The 24,502-nt window shown below is 42.1% G+C and overlaps 2 protein-coding genes across 2 annotated transcripts; one reads left to right on the plus strand and one right to left on the minus strand.

Moving 5' to 3' along the window:
- The first annotated feature begins 249 nt into the window (after positions 1-249).
- cep135 (centrosomal protein 135) lies at positions 250-11,604 on the plus strand. The gene is made up of 24 exons (XM_071515558.1): positions 250-362; positions 482-672; positions 798-965; positions 1,371-1,512; positions 1,650-1,734; positions 1,843-1,971; positions 2,307-2,522; positions 2,681-2,746; positions 4,766-4,916; positions 5,074-5,297; positions 5,428-5,574; positions 5,663-5,803; positions 6,198-6,275; positions 6,453-6,604; positions 6,788-6,903; positions 7,020-7,174; positions 7,444-7,499; positions 7,650-7,818; positions 7,970-8,080; positions 8,317-8,502; positions 8,937-9,146; positions 9,906-10,108; positions 10,215-10,319; positions 11,411-11,604. The coding sequence occupies exons 1-24, from the start codon at positions 250-252 to the stop codon at positions 11,556-11,558; spliced, it is 3,462 nt and encodes a 1,153-aa protein (XP_071371659.1). The 3' UTR covers positions 11,559-11,604.
- A 691-nt stretch (positions 11,605-12,295) lies between these two features.
- chst14 (carbohydrate (N-acetylgalactosamine 4-0) sulfotransferase 14) lies at positions 12,296-14,936 on the minus strand. The gene is made up of 2 exons (XM_071515559.1): positions 14,528-14,936; positions 12,296-13,683 (listed from the first exon to the last, which is right to left on the minus strand). Exons 1-2 carry the CDS (start codon positions 14,819-14,821, stop codon positions 12,856-12,858), a joined length of 1,122 nt encoding a protein of 373 aa, XP_071371660.1. The 5' UTR covers positions 14,822-14,936; the 3' UTR covers positions 12,296-12,855.
- Positions 14,937-24,502: the final 9,566 nt, after the last annotated feature.

A 24,502-nucleotide genomic window follows, 5' to 3' on the forward strand; every position in this document is an offset into this window, starting at 1 on the left:
CCCCCAGCTAACGTTAGCCAGGGTTTGCACATTAGCTAATTAGTTAGCGTTACTTAACGTTAGCTAACGTTAACACATTGCTAGCTAACCGCAGCAAGTTTACTAACGTCAACGTTATCGTTACAAACAAGCAGCAACGCTAACAACTACCGTTAGCTTAACTAACATTAGGTAACATCATCTGCCAAACGTATCTAGCTAGCTAAGTTAACTAACCTAACTTTGTTGTGATAGTGCCAAATTGCAACCATGAGCACCAACGCAGAGAGGAAATTCATCAATTTGAGGAAACGCCTGGACCAGTTGGGGTATCGACAGCCACTGGGAATTGAGACATTGCCACTAGTGGAGAAACTGTTCAGGTGAAACTTTAAGTCCTCCTGCACCTGTTGCCCTTATTCTCATATACCAACCAATCAATCACAGTTGACCAGATCAAACCATTTTTGTGTGAGTGAGTGTGTTATTCTCTGCATTACAGTGATCTGGTCCACACAACTGAAAGCTTGCGCAATGCCAAACTGTCAGCAGGAAAGACAGAGAAAGAAAGCCGAAACCTTGATGCCCTTCTGGAGCCTTACAGGACGGAGAATGCCCGGCTGGTCCGGGAGAACAATGAGCTGCACCTCGAGCTTCTCAAGATGAGGGAGGAGAAGGACCGTATCAGCAGAGGTAAACAGGTTTAGATGTCAGTCCCCCTCCTGAATACAGTGTTTAACATCTTCCCACATCCATGACCCTCATTCACAAATGACTGATATGACTCCTAAACTTAACATAATACTATTTTGTTTCAGAGCTCAAGACCCACATTAGGAAACTGGACCATGAGACATCTGACCTGAAGTTTTTAAATAATCAGTATGTGCACAAGGTTCGCTGCCTGGAGAAGGATAGCAAGGCTAAAGCTGAACGCATCCAACAGCTGCAGGAGAACAACATGCAAGCTGTGGTGCAGACACCAGGTAGTAACAGGGGCACAGTGATATTTCACTTTGGTAGAAGGTGTTCATTTTTTTGTCCCCAAAAAAATAAGACTGAAAATCCAGTCTTAAGATCAGACTTGTAACGCATAGAAAGGAAAAGTAGATCTGGGTAATGAGTGAATCGGAGAAAAGGCTGCACCCTATGGAAGTGTGCATGCTGAAAAGTTGAAAATGATGTACCAAAGTGACAAAATGACACAAACTGCATCTTAACTTAAGGTTATTCACTCCAGCACTCTTGTCCAGTAGCTGCTACTTTCTACAACATAGTGACACAATATAAATTTATAGCAAACAGATAAGCAAAGATAGTTTCAACACAGACTGAGATGTGAAGTATGACTGAAGAAATGGATCCTCCTTACGTATCACATGCTTTCACAGGTGGAAAAAAGCGCAGCATTCCTTTCAGACGTCAGAGAATGCAGATTGATGAGCTCATACCTGCCTCTGCTACCTCTGCTTATCCCGTGCTGCAGCCTGATGACCCATACATAGCTGACCTGCTGCAGTTGGCAGATGGAAGGTTTGCCCTCCCATGTGGCTTCTCAACTATATTACTGAGAGAAGTGGTAGTCGCTTGATGTATGTGTTGATTGAGCATGCTTGCATATGCATTATTCATTAAGGGACTGTTTTACTCCCTGTAACCTTAATTTGTAGGATTCACGAGCTACAGGAAGACATCATAAAAGTCAAACTGGACATGGAAAATGCTCAGGGATATATAGCACACTTAAACACTCAGGTAAGAAATAAATATATGCATTAAATGGACATGAAATTGTGATATGTTAAATGCTGTGATTGAGATTGTAGTGTTGCTTTTTGTATTTATTTTTTACACTATTGTTAGGTGGAAGAGCGAGACAAAGAGATAGAGCGTCTGAATCGTGCACTTGATGGAGGACGTCCTCATGATGTCATCTCCTTAGAGGCTCAGAACATCAGCAATGAGAAACTGATTGCCCACCTTAACCTTCAGGTAAGCATACCACATTCATACAGGATGTTTATATAATGACAAAGATAATTGTGCTGTAATTGTTATTTTTAAAGTTTAGGCTGAGCAGCAAGGCCAGATGTTTTCACATTTTTGTATTTTAATTGTATTTGAATTTTTGTAGCTGTAGGAGCAGTTTTCCAGCTGTGGGGGCACTGCAGTTAAATTAATGTAATGTAATGAATTATAACACATTATAATAAATTATAACTCATTGATCCCCGTGGGATCAATGCTTGCTGGTCTCCATAGTTATGCCACCCTGCTTCCTGTTGCCTTGCATGTCCTCCCAGATAACCCTTGTTTTTGGTCCACAGATCGAATATCTGCAGGAGACCAACAGGACACTGGAGCAAAAGGTAGAGGGGCTGCTGCAGAAGAGGCAGGATGCTTCCACTGAAGTTGCCAATCTGTCTCTAAAGAACCAAGAACTATGTGAAGAGCTCACTCACATAGACCACCTCGCCAAGCAGCTAGAGATGGACAAGGAGCAGGTGTTAGAAACTGCTGATCTGGAACTGCAGGAAACTAAAGTGAGAATATTAGAAGGCAGGGGGGAAAGTGGTGTACTTATGCATGCAGGAGAACAGGAGTAGTACCTTCTAGTAACAGTGCATTAAATAACAAAAGTTGAAATTGGTGCAATGGAAACAAACCTCTTAACCGACTTTACCCTTTGTTTTCTCATCAGGAAGAAATTCAGAGGCAACAGAAAACCATTGAGGACTTGGAGGATATTATAACAAAGATAAGAAGGGTATGTGCTGAATATTATTGGGCATATGGGGAATACTTCTGAATTTCCAGCATATACATGTTATTCTTAAGCCCCAATACTGTTCAGTCTGTATTGGTGTACATTTACAACTGGTCCTTTTTCCTATCTTAAGCTGTAGCTAACAGCTACATAGAAAATCTATTGGAAATTATTGTGAAGTTGGGCAAGGATAAGGTTGCATTTTCCTAACTGTTAGCATCACTATAATAGAGCTGCAACGATTAATCGGTTAATCGATTAGTTGTCAACTATTAAATTAATCGCCAACTATTTTGCTAATCGATTAATCGGTTTGAGTAATTTTTTAAGAAAAATAAGTCAAAATTCTCTGATTCCAGCTTCTTAAATGTGAATATTTTCTGGTTTCTTTACTCCTCTATGACAGTAAACTGAATATCTTTGGGTTGTGGACAAAACAAGACATTTGAGGACGTCATCTTGGGCTTTGGGAAACACTGATCGACATTTTTCACCATTTTCTGACATTTTATAGACCAAACAACTAATCGATTAATCGAGAAAATAATCGACAGATTAATCGACAATGAAAATAATCGTTAGTTGCTGCCCTACACTATAATATAAACCTTGTGGATGTAAAATTACAAAGAAACGGTCTAGGACTTGACAACGTTGGTCTCCAATGATTTGCCAGTGATTACTACTAACCATTATAACAAGATTTCCTAAATTGTGGGAGACTTCCTTTTAAGGCTACATACTCTAAGAAATAATATGCAAACATGTTGGTTTGCTCTCCCAAGTGTTTTTGTTTTATTTACGGGTCGCCAGATTGATAGGACATGTATTGCAATCATAGGTTTTACCCTCCCCATGTCATTTCCCCACCATTACACAGTATTGGACTATATAATTCCAGTTAATGTCCAACCAGAAACTATCACAGATTAGGAAGGTCCAGCCAAATGTCCTCAGTATAAAAAAGTTTGAGTATCCCTTTAGAGGTGTACAGAGACATCATTATCTGTATCTGTATCTGTTCAACCAACAAAATTATCTGTCTCTGTATCTGTATTCGGATAGAAGACTGGAAGTGAGCATGGTTTATACCGGAAGTCACGTTAAATCGGGCAATGTTGTATTTTCTAACCTAATATTCATTGGCAATGCAATTTTGTGCCTTCAAAGCATCAAATTGATTTAATATTGGCATATAATTAATTATGAAATATATTTCCACATCCTCATACTGTAGGCTACTTTCAGCTCTCTCTCTTTTTTTTTTTTAACTAAATTCCATGAAACCTATGGCTGATACATACAGCATGTTACATCTTAAACGGATGAATATTGACTGAAATACAAGGTAAAACGTGGTTTTTTCAATATTTTGACTGGGTTTTTTACATAGAGGAAATTAACACATACAGCTAAAAACTACAGGTTCTAAGCTTCATTTTGATGTATAGGTTGCGGAGGATTGAAAGAAGGTTTCATGCGTGGAAAAAAGCACAGTGTTTTATGCTCCTCACTTTCTCCTGAAGCTCTGTGTCACACCGGCTGGGTACACACAGCCCCCCTCCCTCTGCTGAGCGCTGCTCTCGCGAGCAAGAGAGCGCTCTCTCTCTCTCTCTCTCTCTCTCTTTCTCTCTCTCTCTCTCTCTCTCTCTCTCTCTCTCTCTCTCTCTCTCTCTCTCTCTCTCTCTCTCTCTCTGTCTCCCTCCCCCCCTCTCTCTCTCACTCTCTCTCTCTCCGCTCTGTCACTGGTGCTGAAAGACGCACAACGGCTACAGTACCAAAATGGGCTTTTTTCATTTGTGTTTTACTACTACATTTTCTGTTTTACAAATGATAAAGGGAAAATCAAGTCCTTCATTTACATGTCAATCATGGCTTTTTTTCCCAAATAATAATGAGCAACTTCGGGTAGAAGAAATATCTGTTTCCATCGCATTATTTGTGCTTTCCCGAATAACGTATTCGGATTTGGGTACATCCCTAATCCCTTTTCTAACCCTCTCTGCACTGGTAATTCAGGAGCAGTCTGAAGGTGCCTATGAAAAAGACCGTCTTCAGGACCAACTGGTGGAACTCAAGGAGCAGAATGAGAAAATGGAGGGACAGGTGAATTTCCTGGAGGAAGAGAAAAGTAGGCTGCACGACAAAATGGAGAAAATGATAGCAACTGGTAAGCAGCAGTTTGCTTTACCTCTTTTGCTGAACCTTGGGCTTTATCCGGCTTTCTTACTATGCACATTGTAATAACAATGTATCTGTCTACCGGCCTTGCAGCTTTTGTTTCTCAGTACTAATGTGTCACTGACTTGCAAGTTTCTGTTTCTTAGACAAAGACCTGGTGCTGGAGCTAGAGACCATGCGGGCTAAGCATGGTGTTTGTGGAAGGGAGCGCTCCCCATCACGCCTGGATGCATTTGTCAAGAGCCTAGAGGAAGAGAGGGATTTCTACCGTCAGGAGGCTGAGCGCTACAAGAGGACCAGAGGACATTCGGGCCTGGACGTGAGCCCCAATCGTAGTCCAGGCAGAGGCAGGAGTCCCGGGTCTAGAGCAGTCAGGGTAAGTGGATACAATTAACTTGGCTAATACTTTGTTTAACACAATTGGAGTTGATTCTCATAGAAACTGATGCTGCAAAAAGTACTTGGTGATCGGATAAGATAATGGCCTCTGTAATTTCCAGGGGGAGACAGAACTCAATCGTGCAGTAAAGGAAAGAGATGAGCTGAAGGCTGTTCTGTTGGGCTTTGAGAAGCACATGGAGGACATCCAGACCAGTGTGAAGGCCCTCAGTGCTGAGAGAGACCAGCTCAAAGCACAGTTAAAACGGGTGGGTTTGAGAGACATGGCCCCGTCATATATGTAATTGAAATTACTTTCTTTATGCTTGTATGGACCAACTGTGTGTGTTCACTCAGGTACAAGGGGAGCTAAGGCAGGCCCACAGTACTACAGATCTGTCTGCTGACATCTTGAGGTTGAAGGAGGAGTTAAAGCAGGCAGATATTGAACTCCAGCAGATGACTTCTGAAAGAGACACACTTATGGGGAGATTAAAGGTCTTCACATAACACCTGACTGTTACCATTTTCATGCCTCTGCTGTGATCTCCAGCTTATAACAGCAACTATTATTATACCTTATGAATACTATACTACCATACTACTTGACATGGCACATCAAATTTTCAACTTCAGTCATCGTCATTTTGCTTTTTTTTTTTTCAATTGTTAATTATATTAGTTATGGATTTCACCAGTCAGTTTTGAATATCATTTACATATCTTGATGAGTTCCTGCAAAGTTAAGCATTTCTGGTGTCTAATATGCTAGAATCTGTCCCTTATGCATATTATCTCAAACACTGAACTGGCATATTGTAAATCAGATTCTTAGCTTCTAATAAACATCTTGAATGAGTCCAACACACTCACTGCTGTGGGCCTTTTGCAGGTTGCCCAGACTTCCTCTCTCACCGACAGACAGGAAGAGGAGAGGAGGATCCTAGACCTGGAGAATGCCGTTAAGAGTGTAAGCCTGTGGGGCATTTCAACAAATCTGTTCAAACATTTTTGCCCCACCTGGTGCTCACAATTATTTTACTGTTTCAGCTCTAATATTTCAATATGCCAGCATACAATCATTATGCTACCATTCACTACTTTAACGTTAAATCTTGGCCTGGTCTTTATGTGTTTTGTGGTCCAGTTGGAACGGGAGAGACTGGACCTACGGTCACAGGTGTGTCTGCTGAAGGAGAGCAGGGAGGCTGTGGAGGAGGAGCTGAATGTTCGGTCCACTGCTATTGTCCAAAACGCAGAGGAGATAACCCAACAGAGGGCTGAGTCTAATGCTCTGAGGTGTGTCTTCCATATGAAGCGGTCTCTACCTTTTCTGCGTTTTTTTCTGTCACTCTCCAGTGCTGGTCAATAAAACACAAATGTACTAAAAATTAATCTTTGTCATGCTGCTGCAATGAGGGATGATTGTATTTGTGTCCAGTGCCATACAGTGCTGATGGATGCTTTCATGTCTGTCCACAGGCTGCTACAGGAGCAGATGGAGCAGTCGCTGTGTGATACCCAACACAGACTGTCTGTGAAGATGAATGAGCTGTATGCGGCCCATGAGCAAATTGAGAAACTGGAGGAGAGAATAGGTGGGTGTTTATGGATTTAGTGGAGTGCAGGGTGGAGTGCTTTGGTTAATGTTGTGCTGTTTTTTCATTTGTCTGTGGTTACTCAGCCGTTTGCTCCATTTCTATTTTTCTATCAGGGGAACTGAGTCAGCAGGGCTCCAACCACAAGGAGGAGGTGGCTGTTCTTCAGAAGTCCATTTCTGCCCTGGACAGGGAGAAAGATGCTCTGCAGGATGAGGTGGATCAGAAGACTGAGAAGCTGGTTGTGCTGCAGGAGGAGCTATCAAAAAAGGTAGCTCTTCTCACCAGCAGCCAGTCAACTCTGCATCATGAGGTCCTGTATGTCCTTGTCAGTTGTGGGTCAGAAAGCGCTTCATCACCTTGTTAGGTGTGGTCATGTCAGTGCCCCATGTTGCTTGGACAAATTCCTCATACGTGTTCTTTGCCAGTCAGGAGCTTCTAATTGATTACTAGCTATTACTAATAACAAACCTGAATATGATTAGTGCTTGAAGAGTATTTATGAAACGATGATGTGGATTGCTTTTGTCATTTATGCAGGAAAAGACCCTTGAAGATGTGAGACTCACAGTCACAAACATGGATAACTCGCTAGCGTAAGTATTTTGGTGTGAGAATTCTGTTTGGCTTTGTGGTGACTAAGTGTCATCGTAAATGAGTATCATGGAGTACATCATGAAACCGGAAACCCAGAGTTCCTCTTCTCTGATATGACTGAAAACTTGGTTAATGTGTATTCCTTACAGTCAGCTGAAGGGGGCGTTGAGCAGCCGTGAGAGGGAGATAGCCAGTCTGAGGCGGCAGCTGGATGCCTCTCAGGAGGAGCTGGCTGGACTCAGGAGAGACAGAGAGATCACACTCAGAGAGAACAGGAGGCTGCAGGATGACCTGGCTACAATGACCAGAGAGAACCAAGTATGCAATAAAACTATTAGTCAGTAGTTGGTAATTAGTTGCTACATATTTCTTCTTTTTAGATCCGTTGATATTTGCACAGATCTGTCAAACAGATAAAGAGAATAACACCCGCTCCCTTTGTGTTTTAATATTATCTGTTGTTTTCCAGGCTGTACATGCAGAGATGGAAGAGGCTTTGCATGAGAAGGATGACCTGAAGTTGAGGGTTCACTCTTATATCTCTGAGGTGTCCAGAATAGAGAAACTGATGGCCGCAAAGGCAAGAGAAAACTGCTCTACACTGATATAGATGTTTGTAAATCTGTAATACTTGTGTAGATATTTTCCCTATGCTACTTTGGTGTTGGAGATTCAGTTCTTATCAGTGCAACATTAGATGTTCCATATCTGTGTGACTGAAAGTGCCTGGATATCCTATAGCTGTCCTCTTACTCCCACTTAGTGTGCGGACCCTCTTCCGTTTGCCCCAGCTGACCAGTAGGTGTTGACCCACAGGAGCAGGAGAGCAGGGACATGCTGGAGCGGTTCCGGATGGCCCACACTGAGATGGAGGATAGAGAGCAGAAGTTGCAGCAGGCTGAAGGCCTCAACAACTCCATCCGCTTGGAGCTGCTGTCTTCAGACACAGAGCGCAGGCATCTCCGCGAGACTGTCAGCCACCAGGAGAGAGAAATCCAGCAGGTGAGAATGGGTAGGAAGGAGCTGCTGATGCATTTACACTTTGGTAAACGATTTCCAACAGCTATCTGAATTTTAATGTTGTCAGTTAGAGGATAAATTAATTTCCCAACACAAATATGGACAATAAACTAATTCAATTTACCTTCAATTAATTGTAATTAATTAAAATTTGGGAGAACCTAAAAATCTGAGTTTTGGTAAGGAAATTAATGAATTTTGCATAACTGTTAATCGTTCACTTTTATTTTCATTGTGGTTGTCCTGATTAGAAGTTGTGCAAATGTGTAGTAATGTTCCCATCTGTCTGTTATACCGCATACTGTAGTGTGGCATAATGTGAGATTAGACACTGAAACAGTCAGAAACTTAAGTCTTTATACCAGCGTGAGATGAAACTCTAATGTGAGATACACACTCCCTGCCCCCCGCCCCAGCATATGCAGGCTCTTCAGGCATATGAGGCCCGGGTATCATCGCTGGTTCGAGGGATGTCCCGACTGGAGGAGGAGCTGCACACAGCTCAGGGGGACAAAGCTGCTCTAGTGTCTGACCTGGCCTCTGTCAGGGAACTCTGTGTCAAACTGGACTCAGGCAAGGAGCTCACTGCACGCCAGCTCACCTCCAAGAGCATGGACCTGGAGAGGGTGAGGGTGGACTTTCTTAAACTCACTTTATACATTTCCCATTAAAGGAAAAACCCAGCCTTGAATACTCTTACACTGTTTATATCATCAATCTGTGATGATCAATGCATTCCAGGAGTTACTTTTGTGATGAAGTGTTGTAATTAGCTTTTTTTGTGTGCCCACTTTGTCTCAACCAGTCTTGTCTACTTCAGTTAATGATTTCCTACATTTCCCAGAATAACCTGACACTCCCAGAGAACGGGTGTGAACTTGTTGCATTCAGCTGTGGGTTATACGTGTAGGTGGTGAGAGCAATGATGGAGTGGGAATTTCTCCAGCTGAAATCACGAGTCGCACCCCTTACTCACAATGCAACATGCCTTGTGTCTGCATTGCATTATGATCTATTTATGTATCTTGTTGAACATTGGTGCAAAACAATGGGTCTAGGGCCCCTGCTCTTTGATTCTGAGGGATTGACACCAAAACTTGACGTTTATTGTTGAAGTTTTAGATGGTTCGAAAATGTTCTATCGAAGTCCATTGTTACTGCGCTGGAAAAATCAAACATAACATCACATTGTCTACGTTTGGCCACTTATACGCAGGAATAAGAAACATACACCACCAAACACAAAAAAGGGGCCCAGGAATGTAAGCTACATTGCCAGTAGCTGTTATCTAACTGTTTATGGGGGGGGGGGGGGGGGGGGGCTTCTTTTAAGCAAAATGACAGTGAAAAGGTCTTCACAAAACCCTCTGTAACATGTCTGGTAGGTCACAGGAGAACTAGAGGATGTTCAGTCGGAGGCAGAGCTACTAAAGAAGCAGTTGGCCAGTGAGAGGTTGACTGTTCGTAACCTGGAGACGCTTCTCTCCACCAATCGGCACAAGGAGTTCCAAACCCACCTGACCGCGAGTGAGAAAGAGTCAGAACTGAAGACCCTGCGTGACCGGCTCACCCTGGCTGACAGCAAAACGTGAGATGAGTCCAACATGTATACCGGTAGTAACGGTTAGAAGTGAATAAGAATGTTAATTTGTTGAATAAGATGTGTGTGTGTGTGTGTGTGCGTGTGAACTCAGTGCAGGACATGCCAGGGAGGTGTCCCAGCTCCGAGGCAAAGTCTCCCAGCTGCAGACGGAGATGGATGTTCTGAAGAGACAGTTGACCACTGAACGCTTTGAGCGGTGAGCTGAACTACTGTTTTCTTTACACTGAAATACACTGTATATCCAACACCTACCCTAGGATAGTAATATTGTTCTGGAATAGAAGAACAAAGCTGTAAGTGTGACACAAAATATGAATTTGTATATTACAATTCTGTCACTACTTCCACAGAAGCATTTTCACTATTAGATTTCCGATATTACCAATTATATTTTCTCTGTATCATAATAATTATATTTTTATATATTTCTCAACAAATCTAAATTTATTTTTTTTATTGCTGCAAGCACTACTGTTTTAGTTGAGGCAAAGCAGGTTGTAAAAAGAGATAGGACTACTTAAAGTTGCATGTCTCATCTAAAGAGAGATCAAGTAATAATTTGCAACGTTTTCATATAAATAAATGTCCAGTTTGCTGCTCTCTATCTGCGATTGATATAAGACAACCTATACTCCGTTTATGAAAGCTTTTGCATTTGCTGTTCTAAACCCTGGGTGTTGGGTAAGTCTTTTCCTCTGACACGCAGGAAGTGATGCGTTTTATATTTCTGACAGCAAAAGTGGTTTGTTTTGGAATAAAGTGAAGAACTGGGTAGTTAGCATGAGCAGCAATAGCCACCATGACTGAACAGACAAAGAAAAGAGCAGTACCTACAAAAGAAAAGCACTGCCACATTGTTTGACTGCTAAGTGATCTGAGAAGTACAATGCCAAAACACACAAACAGATGCTGCCAAAAAAAAAAAAAGAATCTTGCTGATTGCCACTTTAACAGCACGTAGGCAGGAGTTTTAATTGATATAGAACTTCCCTTGTATGGCCGCAGTCACTGCTCTTTATGTCTTATCTACAACAGTCAGGAATCCAGTGAATCTGAACAACAATCTACAATCTGAACTTCTTTTGATAACATTTAACTTTATAATGGCCGTATTCCAGCGCATAGACCTGCACACTTGATACACTTGTGGAAAAGTATTGCAAGTACACAATAATTCTCTGAAAGTACTTAAAAAATCAGTAATACATGTAGGTACAAGGATGTAAAAACATAATGGAGGTACAAACAACACATTTCAAAGTTGTGTCATGGCCTCTCTGTCCTCAGTGAAAGGGCCGTTCAGGAGATGCGCAGACAGGGTGTGTCTTTCTCCTCCCTGCGGAGCTCCTCCCCTCTCAGCCCTCTTGCCGTCTCCCCAGAACGCTCCATCCTCCGATCTCTTGACCGCTCCACTGACAAATCATCAGAGAAGTAAGGCTGCACATCATGTATACTGGTGTTTTGGACATTAAAATAATAATGCTATTTTTAACAGTCCCTTCTGTATTTAATGACCACTTAAAATCTGACTTTTCCCTTTCTCGTTCCAGAAGTGTGAGCTTCAAGGACTAGCAATTACAAGGACTGTGCTGATGAGTGAGTCAGAAACCTCTAGAGGCCTGTTTGAAGTCTTGTGTTGGACATGAGTTCTTAAGGCCTGCATATTCCTTGGCATTAACACTTGGCTCGATGTGTCCACCCAAAGCCGTATACTTGAATGTCACTTTCTGTCCCTGTCCATCCTCGGGTCCAGAGGATATCAGACATGAAATCATGCCTGGGTCTTACTAAAGCTAATGACAGTGCTAACGTTTTGAACAAATAGTCTTATTTTTCAATCCAAATATCCACACCCTATTGACTTTGTTTATGTAACTGGATGCGAAGTATCCTCTCTGTCAATGAGTGATAGTCGTTAACAAAGTTAGGACAGAGTAAGCCGAGGCACTTTTACCATCCGTGTTCTTGAAATGAATTTGGTTTCCAGCAAGAATGACTCCTGTTACGTGTAGGAACAGAATTGTTAGTGTCTACGATTTTCTGTGACGTTTGTGCTTAATATTAATGTTTTTCAAATGATGCTTAAATTATTAAATTATTCACAAATAAAGCAATACAAAAATTAACTGCAGTTATGTACATCACATAGTATGCAGACCATCTTTTTGTAATTTGAACTTCTGCTTTATTAGATAGTAAACAGTAGAGGGTTTTAGGAAAGATGGGAAAGAGAGTCCATGACATGCAACAAACGTGAGCCTGATTCAAACCCACAACCCTCTGTGTACACGGAATGTGCTTTAGCCTGCTAAACCACCGAATGCCCATGAAGAACACAAGTAAGCCGTTAACCCTATATATTATCCAGATGAAGAAACGAGCAAAATAAAAATGTTGGTCTTGCAACTTTGTTATTGAAAGTTTCATCAATGCAATACTGAAATAGAGCTTAGTGCCCATATACTGTAACAGTCTGTGGAACGGGAACATTTAGACAACAGTGCGATTTGGCTTTCAGTAACTTTTTTTTTCTTTGTCAACAGTTGATTTCAAGTTTTAGTGGTCTTGACATCAGACTCTATCTCTTCTAATAATCAGTATTTCGCAATGATGTGCGAACATCTTGTGTAAAATGTAAAACTGGTATCAAAATACTGCTTGTTCCCTAGGAATAAAAATAGTACAAAGGATTCTGTATAAAAATAATTTCAAAACTATAAAACATTGCACACTTAATGTCGGCAATATTCAGTGGTTGTGTTGGGGAGGGGATAGGTGAAGAGGGAAAAGTCTAGAATGTACTTGGGCAGGAGTTCCCTCAGTAGCTTCTGTGGTAAGCTGCACAGGTAATAGTGCAACGTCTGTGTGGTGACAGGCTTGTACCACGTCTGCCTTTCTGGGAAGTGGACGTGAGGTGGTGCCCCGATCTGCTGGAGCACAAACTCCGCGTCGCGTTCAAGGTGCTCATAGGAGCCGATGAAGTCGTAGGACACGGCGCAGGGTTGGCACAAGTTGTATATCGGCATCCAGTGCTCGTTCATACGCTCCACGTCCTCATCCAGCAGATAATGCACAAACTCTGCAAAGGTCACATCATCTCCTGTCACTGAGGCATCCTTCGCGCGGCCCTTTCTGTACCGCTTCACGATCTCCACGCCGTACTTCTTCTGGTAGGCCTCGATCTCCCCGAACTTGTTCCTGTACGCGGAGAGGAGACGCTCCATGGGTTCCCGCACAAACATGAACTTGAAGTAGTGCTTGAGCCGGTAGCGGATCTCCTCGGGCTTTAGAGAGGACAGGAAGAGCAGGTCGCTGCGGTGGTCCATCTTGATGTTGACATTCACGCTCTCCAGGGCTCCGCTCAGGACCTTGAGGACCCTCTTCCAGTTGGAGCAGGCCACTTTGGGGACGTAGCAGTAGAGGAAGCGGTGTTCGTCGTTTACCAGGATGTGCTGCAGCAGGGTCTTCCTCTGCAGGGGACTCAGGGACCAAACATTGTGGGGCATGTTCTTCTGGCCACACATGGTCCGGATGGTGCGGTTACGGATCTCCTGGAGGATCTACATGTGACCAAAGAGAGCAAAGTGTCAAGGTGACTGGATGTTTTGTTAGGAATAAACAATCAACACACTCATTTAGCTTTAAAGACATCAACTATTTTAAGCCAGGGATTGTGGTGGGGGGGGTAAACCTACCTAATGACACTGACCCACCTTTTTACCCTGGCATGGATATGTGTGACCATAGCAAACATCAAATCAGACATAATTTACATGAAGATGCGTTTTAGAGGGGAAAAATAAACTAACGCTTATTTTAAAAATATATTTGATTTTTGTTTTTGTTGGTGGTTGTTTGCCTGAAGATTTGCCTGGAGTTCATACTTTACCCACCTTTTTATTGTCCTCTATATCAGTGATTCGCAACCTTTTTCATGTCAAGGACCCCTAATTTATTACACATTGCCACAGACCGCCATTTGAGGTTTTGTCTCAGACCCAAATCTGAGAATATTTTTATTGTTAGATATGATTTTGTCCAGAATTCCATTACTATCTGTATTGTAGGTATAGAGATAACAGTGAAATTATGATCAAATTAGTCATTCTTCTTCATTCTCTAATTGTGTTAACTTGTAAATGAAATAATGGTGAAGTTAAAAGATTCTTCAATTTGCTGGGGACCCCCTGGAACACCCTCAAGGACCTCTGGTGGTCCCCGGACCCTACGATGAGAGCAGACAAAAAAAGCTCCAGAGCCTTCAAGCCTACAGTTTGCGACACAGATTTGAGTCACGTTTCCAGCGAAACAGTTACACAAGTCACAAGACAATAAATCTCTGTTGGCTACAGCTCAGAGTGGCCTATAAAAACGCCAACAGTGTTTTTCTGGTGCCTTCTGTACCTGGAACTCCGTGTCTACAGCAGCCGGGATGTGTTGCACAACCTGTCTGATGTAGTCGGACCGTTTGCCGTTACCCCGAGGTGGAGGCGTCTCCATACTGTTCAGCATTCCTTTCTCTATCATGAGCAGCAGGCCTCCGGATGCTACGATCACTGCGAACGTCAGCACCGACGGCAGGACGGCGGAGCTGCGGCGCAGGGAGCCTGAGTTTACCGTCGTCCTAAAGTTTATAACCGAGCCGCTCCTGGGTCCTCCTGTCCTCTTTATCGCGTACTCCTGCCGGCGCGGAAGCATAGTTTCTGTCCGGGCTGTCTGTCGGATAGTTGTTAAAAGTTGTTACTACGTGAAGAAAAACTGTTGGTTTTCTACCTACCACGTACCCATAGTTAACTTCAGAAGTGGACCACTGTTAAGTCTGCGAGCATGAAAGAAAATGGCACGTCCGGTTTGGATTTCCAAAATAAACCCGTATTGACAAACATGTTGCGACTTTGTGTGATACAGCAACCAGTCTGAAAATAAATAATAGATTTAAGGAGGAATCTGGAGTACATGAAAACACAACCCCACCCCCCACCTTCAAGAATGTCTTTCCCCAGGATATCTTTAGTTGACGAAGCCAATGTCAAGACAGCACAATAAAAAATAGATCCGGTCAAAATTTTCAAAATAAAACCATTACTGACTAACGCGTGTCGCTACGTTTTTTGAGAGATGCAAAGTGAACTAAAGTGAAAATAAAGAATATATTTAAGGAGTAATCTGTTTTCCAAAATATCTTCATATCGGTGTATTCATAGTCTACTCAAATATACCTATGCAAGGCCATATATTCAATCCATGTCTCTATCCACCCCTACATCCATTTTCTTGTCATCTATCTGGCTCAGAGTTTCCTAAGTGCCAGAAGTGGGCCAGCCACCCTGCAGAGGAACATACTTTTGACCACTTGTATCTGTGATCTCATTCTTTTAGTCATTGCCCAGAGTTCATGACCACAGATGAGATTCAGAACTGTGATTGACCGGTATAGAGAGAGCTTTGCTTTGTGACTCAGCTTTCTCTTTACCACCACAGTCTGATTCGATGCCTGCATTACCACAGCTATAACACCTAACCAACTATAAATCTCATGAACCCTTGCTCGTGAACAAGACACTGAGATACCTGAACTCTTGCATTTGGGGCATTTGCTCACTCCCCAGCTTTTCCCAGCAGAGCACCATGGCCTCACACTTGGATGTGCTGACCCTCATCCCAACTGCATCACGCTCGGCTAAAAAAGGCTCCAGTGCACTCAGATCACAGTCCAGTGAGGCCAAAAAAACATCATCATCTGCAAAGAGATGCGACCCTAACTTCACTGAACTCATAGACTGTAAAAATAATAACTGAACTGGACATACCCCAGACCTCGGCTGCACCTTGATATATCCTGCCCACGAATATCATGAACAGAGGATGGATCCATTTCAACTCAAACTGAAAGAGTGAAGGGTCTACTAGTCCTGCTTTAACTCAACTTTAAAAAGTTGAGTGAATCTTAAATGGAATTATGGGACTTGTAGTCTTTTTTTCCCTTCACTGCAAATTACCTAAGATCAGCCATTCATCAAATTCAACAAATCGGTGTTTAAAGGTTCACGCACTGGAAAAAGGCCATTGTAGAATGCTACCCATGTTTCTATTAACTACATGGGTTGATACACAGGTTGTTCTAGAAAAAAGAAATTCTACACCTGAAAAGCTGACTTGAAGATGAATAACCTTTCTACCTTTCTTTTTATTTTCCTAAAGTATCCCCTCAGATATGATAGTAGGTAGTAGTAATAGGTAATAGTAATATATAGCAGTAATAGTAGTAAGATTAGAGTGAGCTAATTTGTGGCTTAAAACAATAGGAATTAGCATTTATCTATTAAATAGATGTTTTCCTCAAAAAATATGGTATCTTAATACAAATTCCAAATATGCAGTTATGTGCTTTGTAATGTGTATGTGTTTATAAACCATGTATGAATTGGGACATCTCTGTCATCAAAGTTTACTGGGGCCTGAGCTTCATCTGATGAATCATAAAGCAGCTGGACAGAATGCAGCAGAGATCATAGAATTAGAATGTCAGTGTCATAAAGAAGCGACTGACCGGAAGACAAACTCAGACTAACAGTTACATCTCTGATCGGTGTTCACCTGCAAATTGAGAGAGAAAACTCACGTTGCATTTATTTGGAGAAACATCAACAATATCTACCTTTTAGAAAGGAAAACATGGAGAGTGATTTCCATCTTGGTAAGCCACAAGTATTTAGAATTATATTATTTAACAGGAAAAGATTAGTACAGAGGATTTTGCTGAACAGACAAACAACAGACAGGATAGACTTGTTTGTGTTGAAGGATTTGCTTTTGGGTGTAGTTCTTCCTTAGTTTGATTTACATTATAAATTGACAGATTTGTTGAAACAAAACTGATGAAAGGTGTAAGATGAAGCTATAATGAAGCATGTTGACCTTGATTGAAGCTACATCAGGTGGCCTTATGATTATTTGATTATTAAGATGTTGCCATTGCATTTCTTTCAGCATCCATGCAAATGGTCGCTCGACTCAATGCCCTTAATGGCGATCGCCATGAAAACATCAACTACATGTTTGCGAGAGTCCTGAATAAGGAGCAATACCTTTATGCTGAAGCCTCTAGTTTCTCTGGAGTTCCTGCTGAGCTCGACTGTGACCTTTCACCTCAGCCTGCTGTTGGTCTCGGCTCCAAACCTGCTTGTGGATTTGAGAGCCTCAATATATGGGAACCAATAGCCAGTGCAGCTTCATCAGCATGCAAACTTCCCTTGGATATGGACAAAGGAGACCTTCCTCCCACAGAGAAAGAGTCTCCTCTCATGACTGAAGACACAGTGTTAGGTAATGCTGGAGCATCCATCTACCCAGCTCAGCATGTTGAGGCTCAATCCAACCTCCGCCTTGTTGACATTCCATCCCACAAGGCTCAAATGACTGATGACTTCAAAACCATTGAGAGATTGAGGCTGCTTCAGCACTCCCCCATTTGTTTTGACGATGACTACCACCTGGAGGCAGTTGGAAAGAGACATCTCTATGCTCCCCCATGTGACACATCTGCATTTGTGGCTGACTGCTGCTCACCCTGTGGATCTACTCTGGGCTGCCTGGATGAGTGGGAGCCACTGGTCAAATCCCACTTTGACTTGGAGAAAGAGGGATTTGGTGAGGAGCTCCTCTACCCTTCATCACATCTCTCTAGATTTGTAGTTGACTGCTTCCCACAATATGGCCCGACTCTGGACCATTTTGACAAATGGGAACCATTAGTCAGCACTGATTCTCATCTGATGCAGTTCCTCTCTGTCCTCCTGGAGGAGGAGGAACTTGGTGAAAAGCACATGAATGCTTCCTCATCAGTGAGTTCTACATTTATGGCTGCCTGTGCTGCACACCATGCCCCTACTCAAGATCATCTTGATGAATGGGAGCCAATCGTCAGAGCTGATTCTAAACTGATGCTGTTCCTCCAGGACTTGGAGAAGGAGGACGAACAAACGGACGACTCTTGTGCACAGTTTGAGATCGCTGCTGAAAGCTCTGTCCCCGTCCTGCATCAGCCTGAATGTTGCGAGGGAACAAAAGTCACTGTCCTCTCTGCTGGACCTGACAATATCTCCACCTCAGAGGAGGTTCTCCTCATCTCTCTTGCTGAATATACCCTGATTCACCTGCTTAAGGAAGGATCAACCAACCTGCTTCAGGACTCCTAGGTTCCAGCCATCCAGGTTGAGGTCAAAGCTCCACCAAGGATCTGCCGTGTCTGACCCTGGAAAAGACACTTCCACCCGTCCAACTGGACCTCAGAGTTCCAGTGCCAAAGACAGCCTGTCGACAAAACCAAAGAAGAAGAAACATGGCTTCTTTTCTTGGCTATCCCGCATATTCCGGGCGAAGAACAAGAAATCTGCTGGCAACATGGCTACAACAGCAGAGACGCCACTCCAACAGACCTGCCAAACAGAAGGAGATGAGCCAAAGCCCTGCTTGAACACACTTTCACCTGCAGTCCACTTCTGAACTCCTGTCATCTTCCCCTCCACTTTACAGAATTGAACAACTGAATAATTTTATTTGAATACATTTATTTGCACACTACTGTTATAGTGTCTTTGCGCATTTCTTCAAAACACATCTTTATTCCTGCAGTTATGGGTAACCTGTAGCCTAAAGCAGTGAAAGTGTATTGGAATTAGCAAATATATGTGGGCCATTAACATTTTCTATACCTCTATTACTAACAATATAATCAATATTTATTCTAAATGTGTCTATTTTTTTCACTGAGTCAATTTTGCTTCTAATATACCACTTGTTATCTTCAAAAATTAATTAATTACGGTGTAACTAGTTTGTAAACAGTACACCTTGTACTTACTCCATATCTACAGGGAACAAGCACCTTTGTTTTGTCCCCCCTAATTACGTTATTGTGCCCTGTAATTTTTTAAGTATGCAGTAATTACAAAAATAGTTACACCATAACTACCTTATAAATCTCTAATAACTACAAAATTGATACCCCTTAATTCCCAGAATTCTTGTTTTGTTACCCTGTAACTACAGCATTGTGATTTTATTAGTACCCCATAATTACAAACTAGTTATACCGTAATTAGCGGGCTGTAAAATAAAGCGTTACCAAATATTTTATGAATTTCATGTCAATGACTTAACATGATTATTTCTGAGGGTAAGGGTTGTTTTGTCATGTTTGTAATAGGCCTAGGCCCATAGGGTTAATGTGTTATAAAGGTTAACAGGCCTACTTCATATTTCTCAGTTCATTCTTTGGGACTGAAATTTCAGAACAACGTTTCAGGCTCGGAGATTAGTTTAAACATGTGTTGTTAGCAGGATAAAGCTTATAATCTTTGGAATTTAGAGTAGCCATGCGGTTCTCTAACCTTTTCATGCCAGGATAAATAGCCCATACGTTTTGTTTTAGATGATGTAGAACTGCATAACTGTCCATAGGCTAGATAGGGACAGAGTGAACTAAATTATCAGAATGACCACTCTTCCGTCATGCAATAATTGTGAAATTGAACTCATCTTTTTACTGGGGACACCCTCAAAGACCCTTCAGGCTCTTGAGAGGTCCTGGTCTAGACTAGACAAGACACTGTCGGTGTCTCCCACGACGGCCAGGCTGTGAACTACAGCCCAGAGAAATATAGCCTAGCTTTCACAAATTTTAGAAGGACACTTTACAATATCACAGCAAAACTAAAAAAAAAACATACACACATCATGTAGCCTAGCTATAGGTCCAAAATATAAAACGGAGAAAGACCTATAGTTGTCCGAAATGAGATAAGAAATAGCCTACCATAAAGTACGATACGGTCACTATAAACTCACTATTGACGACCACAGAAGCACATGAGTCCCTATAGGAATATTACAGTGATTTTTCGGTAGGGCGGATATAATGTTTCCATTCAGCTGCTCCTTTCTTGCATAATTCCCTCAGAAAAACCACGGGCTTACGTTACAATATCAGGCTCGCATCGTGACAAGGGCGCATATATTAGCTGTATCTCGCCGTTCTGCTTGCCTTTCTCTTGCAGCCACACCCTCCCGTATCCTTCTCACATGCGTGCAGCTGTGCGGGGCTGTCGGTGCGCCTCTCCGTGCGTGCGTCTCCGTCTCGGGCACCCGCAGCATCAGCAACACAAAAGGGTCGGAGCGCCGTGGGCAACTTTAAGGCTGATCGGAAGGAGGAATCACGTCAAAAATTTGGTAGCATTTTTTCCTTTTCTTCCATTTGGTGATTCTTATGATGATTAGTGGCTCCATTTTCACGAAGCTTATGACCTTGTCACTGTATCCCACCTCTCATTTCTCATTGACCTGCACAGATCTTTTGCTCCATCCTTCGCAGATGTGTGTGTGCGCGCTGTAAAAAGGGCTGGGACTTAAAATTTGATCTGGCTGGAAATGCGCAAACGCCGATGTCAATAGGCCAAAGTATAATTAATCGTTATCCTTATTCCAAAATGACCGCTAACTGATTTAACGGCATTTGCGTGTAATCTGTGACAATATGTGAGAAACCCAAAGGCCAGATTCTTTGTTCTCCGTGCGCCTTTTATTCTGCAATTAATAGACTGTAATCCCTATGCAGCACGCACCCGTTAATCTGCTATTAACGGTTACGTATTGATCCATGTCTGTAGGTTAATATAGGCAGCTCGTCTCTATAGTATGCCTTTTTTCACAAAAGCTACCCATGTCAGTCATCGAAACGAGTGACTATCCAGCCTTTTAAACATCATGATTTGAGTCAGTTGGAATACCTCATGCATAGGCCTACTGTATATTACGGTATCGGCCTACATGTGCGAAAAACTGAAATTATGGATTGTTTTTTGGGGTTTTTTTCTCCGCACATGTATTTATGTGTAAGCTTAGCCTCGTTTTCATCAATGCTGCATTTACTGTCAACGTCAACTTTCATCCTCAGACATAGGGACAGGGAGAATGAATGGCATTTCGCCAGAAATTAATTCACAGGCTTGGAAGGAATCCTGCTGGTGTTGCATTTATGGTGCTAGGTTGAGTAAACTGGTTGGTTTGTTGGTTGTCTGCTTCACTAGGATACCTGATTTCGTATAGGGAAGTAGGCTATAGGTTGTAGTGATCACCTGGAATCATACAAATGGACAGGCGTATGAACTGATGCAAGGGTGATAAGCAAAGTCATCATATTAGGACCAGAGCTGTGCTATGTGCCATTTAGGTGTGTGCTTTAGAGAATAAATAGGAAAAATTGTCATGGCAAAGACTGTGCTTCTTCACCATTAAAGATTCAAGAATGTAGTGTTTTTATAAAGTACTGCAATGGTCAGTTTTAGGCGTTTTGCAGGGGCATAAATGTTTGGACTGTAAGATAAGCATAGCTGCACAGTAAACAATGACTTGTCTGTGTTAAATTACCATGTCAACACTATGCAAATGGTGACTAATGAACATTTTTCCAGAGACATCTGTACAGTGCTTTTACAGTGCCTGCAGAGATAAACGGCATTAATTTTTATTTGAATCATGTAATGGCCCTAGAGAAACTGCAACTATGAATTGAATTACTGTAGATGCAGAGAAAAACGGTCTGACTCACTGTTTTTTGTTTGTTTAAATACAGACGAATTTGCATTCATATAACAGCATATTAGGGTAAGGTAGAGCTGCACCATACCAGCGTTTGCTAATTTGTGCACTCATACTCTTAATATTGACAATTTAGTGTGTGTGGAGGGGTGTAGCCTATTAAATTTTAAAGGTTTATGAGTGAAGCATTATTTTAGCACCATCAATAGTATCTGGCCTTCACTTTAGGGTTTCATACCGTCTGATACCCAGCACTGGTATCTGTATCAGTGCAGCTCTTATCTAAGACAGAAAATGGTAATTACAGTTTACCTCTTTATTCCTTGTGAGCTCTGTCCTAATTTATTCAGTCCTCTGTGGTGCAAGTATCATACTGACATATCAACGTTTCAGAAATGTGGTTTAAGATACGTTTACACATGTCTATGCAATACATCACTATTCCCACAAATATTTGCATGTATTCTTTTTAAAAAAGGCTCTTGGAAAGATGGCAAACCCTGTTTTACTGACCTGTTTGAGGCAAACACTTAAGGAATTGCAGTACACATACAAGATAACAAGAAAAAGCAGCAGGCTGTAGATGGACCCACCATTAGTTTGATGATGTATATGTTGTCACTGAGACTAGGTTGGCCTACTAGTTCATCCCACCATAGAATTAAAAGGATTAGCCCGTTTCCCCCAGCGAATTATTTTCAGTAAGCTGTTTTTCTTTTTATTGAAGCCCATCCTTATCCATTGATCGGTAAAATATCAATAAATATGTTAACATATTCCAAGCTTTACATACAGTTTGGATCTGAAAGGTATATTAAAATCAACATATAGATTGGTCTTCTCATTTCCATGAAAATTATGAATGACTGGCTCACTCTACATTACAAGTGCAGTCGCTGCTACTATAACACAGAATTGCTGAGGGCGGTTGATCCTGGCCTCTATACCTCTCTACACATTGTGTAGTGATTAAGACTTATTCTCCCCTCATCCTGTGTGTGCTTGTATGCCTGCATGCATGTGGGTGTGTGTAAATGTGTAAGTGCGTGTTTGCGCTGGTTTACTGGGAGTTTCTATTTATATACACAGTCAGGGAGCAGTCTGTCTTTGAAGTGCAATGCTGCTGTAATATAGGCGGCATCCAGGTTGGTAAAGCCCCATCATTACCATATCCCTCTGAGACTGCAGTGTGATCCTGCCAAAACTGGAGTGTGGGGGGGCTGCCCTATTACACGGTAACACTATGCTGATGCACACCCATTATGCTGCCAGATCAGGCTAATATAGGCATGAAATGAGGACGTTTCATCTATTGAAGCTACCGGATACAGGGAAGTAAGGCTTTGCTTCTCATAAAATACAATGTAAATGATGTACGCTAAGAAAATGACCGCTTAACACTACAATTTCACCAGAGTCTCATGATGTGTATTGCATATAGTCAGAGGTCAACTCAGAAGGCTATGGGGTCATTTATGACTATAACATTATTAAGCAGTTGTGGCGCACCACATCACGAACCATTATAATCAAACATGTGCACACATTTATTGCTCACTCACAATGAAAGGCTTTGTGTGCATCAGCCAGATGAAATGATGAATGCTACTCTGTTCTCCTCCTGCACTGGCTATCTGGCTGGGAAACAAAGTGTCACTTTGTGCCTCCTCAGCACAGCAGCAGCAACAGACACAGTAGAACGCCCATCTCTCCTCGCTCAGCGCTCACTGCCCTATCCCTACTGACACACCTTCTCCCCTCGGACTGTCTGACCGTACATGTGCTCGCTCAAACACGTATCTGCACTCACGAACCCACACTGCAGCTACAGAGACGGTTATTTTCATTCCGGAGTATGTGACTGCGCCTCGGAGTGCAATCAAATTTTCATCAATATAAAAACACCAAAGAATACACCTCCCTCTCTCTGTCTCTCCCATATGCCCACACACACACACACACATGCACGCACACACACACACACACACAACCAAGCCCTTACTGCATCTGATACCTGACTCCAGGTAATGCCCTAGTTCCACAGTGACAGCAGGCAGGTGGAACGGCCACACACTCATAGATACCCTCGTACACAGCCGGTTGCACGAAGGTAAGAAGGCATTCTTATACAGAAAGTCTGGAACAATTGCCCTTTAGAGAATATTGAATGTTAAGTTCAGCTTTTTGTAGTTGTGGTTTGTTCGCAGGTTGCCAGTTACTCTAGTTCCTATTTATTTTTTCAGTGCATTGGTTGTCTCTTAGTATGCCAAACCATTACTGATATCCGTGTAGCAGAACAGTTTATATTATATAAGGTGTTTTAATGATGTTTATCAATATTACTACATATCTGAGGTTACTTGTCTTTCAGTGGAAAACATACTATGTCAGTTGTGCATGTCACAAATCACAATGTCAGTGTTTGAGACTGTCAGTGGAAAAAAAGGCCTCTCTCTGTTGTTTGTTGTCATTACGTTACACACTGAAGCGTTATTAGTTAACCATTGGCTGGTGTGGTAACTATAACCCTGGTCATGTGATTGATGCTCTGTGTCACACGCATCCATTGCCTTCTTGCATGCACCCTTTAGATATATATACTGTACTGTTGGCTACTGCAGATGTTTGTTTAGCACCTCCAACCAAGTGTTTAATACAACTCTTATTCATTACAGTGGTGCTTTGGGTCTGACATGCTGAACAACACTTGTTTACTAATGTACAAATTCAGGAAAACCACAAGGAGCAGCATGATGCAGGCATGTGTCAAGTAGTTGAGTC

The sequence above is a fragment of the Centroberyx affinis genome, unplaced genomic scaffold (genome assembly GCF_046629955.1).
Source record: "Centroberyx affinis isolate AG114_WGS23_722 - 3 ecotype Tasmania unplaced genomic scaffold, CSIRO-AGI_Caff_v1 ptg000359l_1, whole genome shotgun sequence".
Classification (NCBI taxonomy): domain Eukaryota; kingdom Metazoa; phylum Chordata; class Actinopteri; order Beryciformes; family Berycidae; genus Centroberyx; species Centroberyx affinis.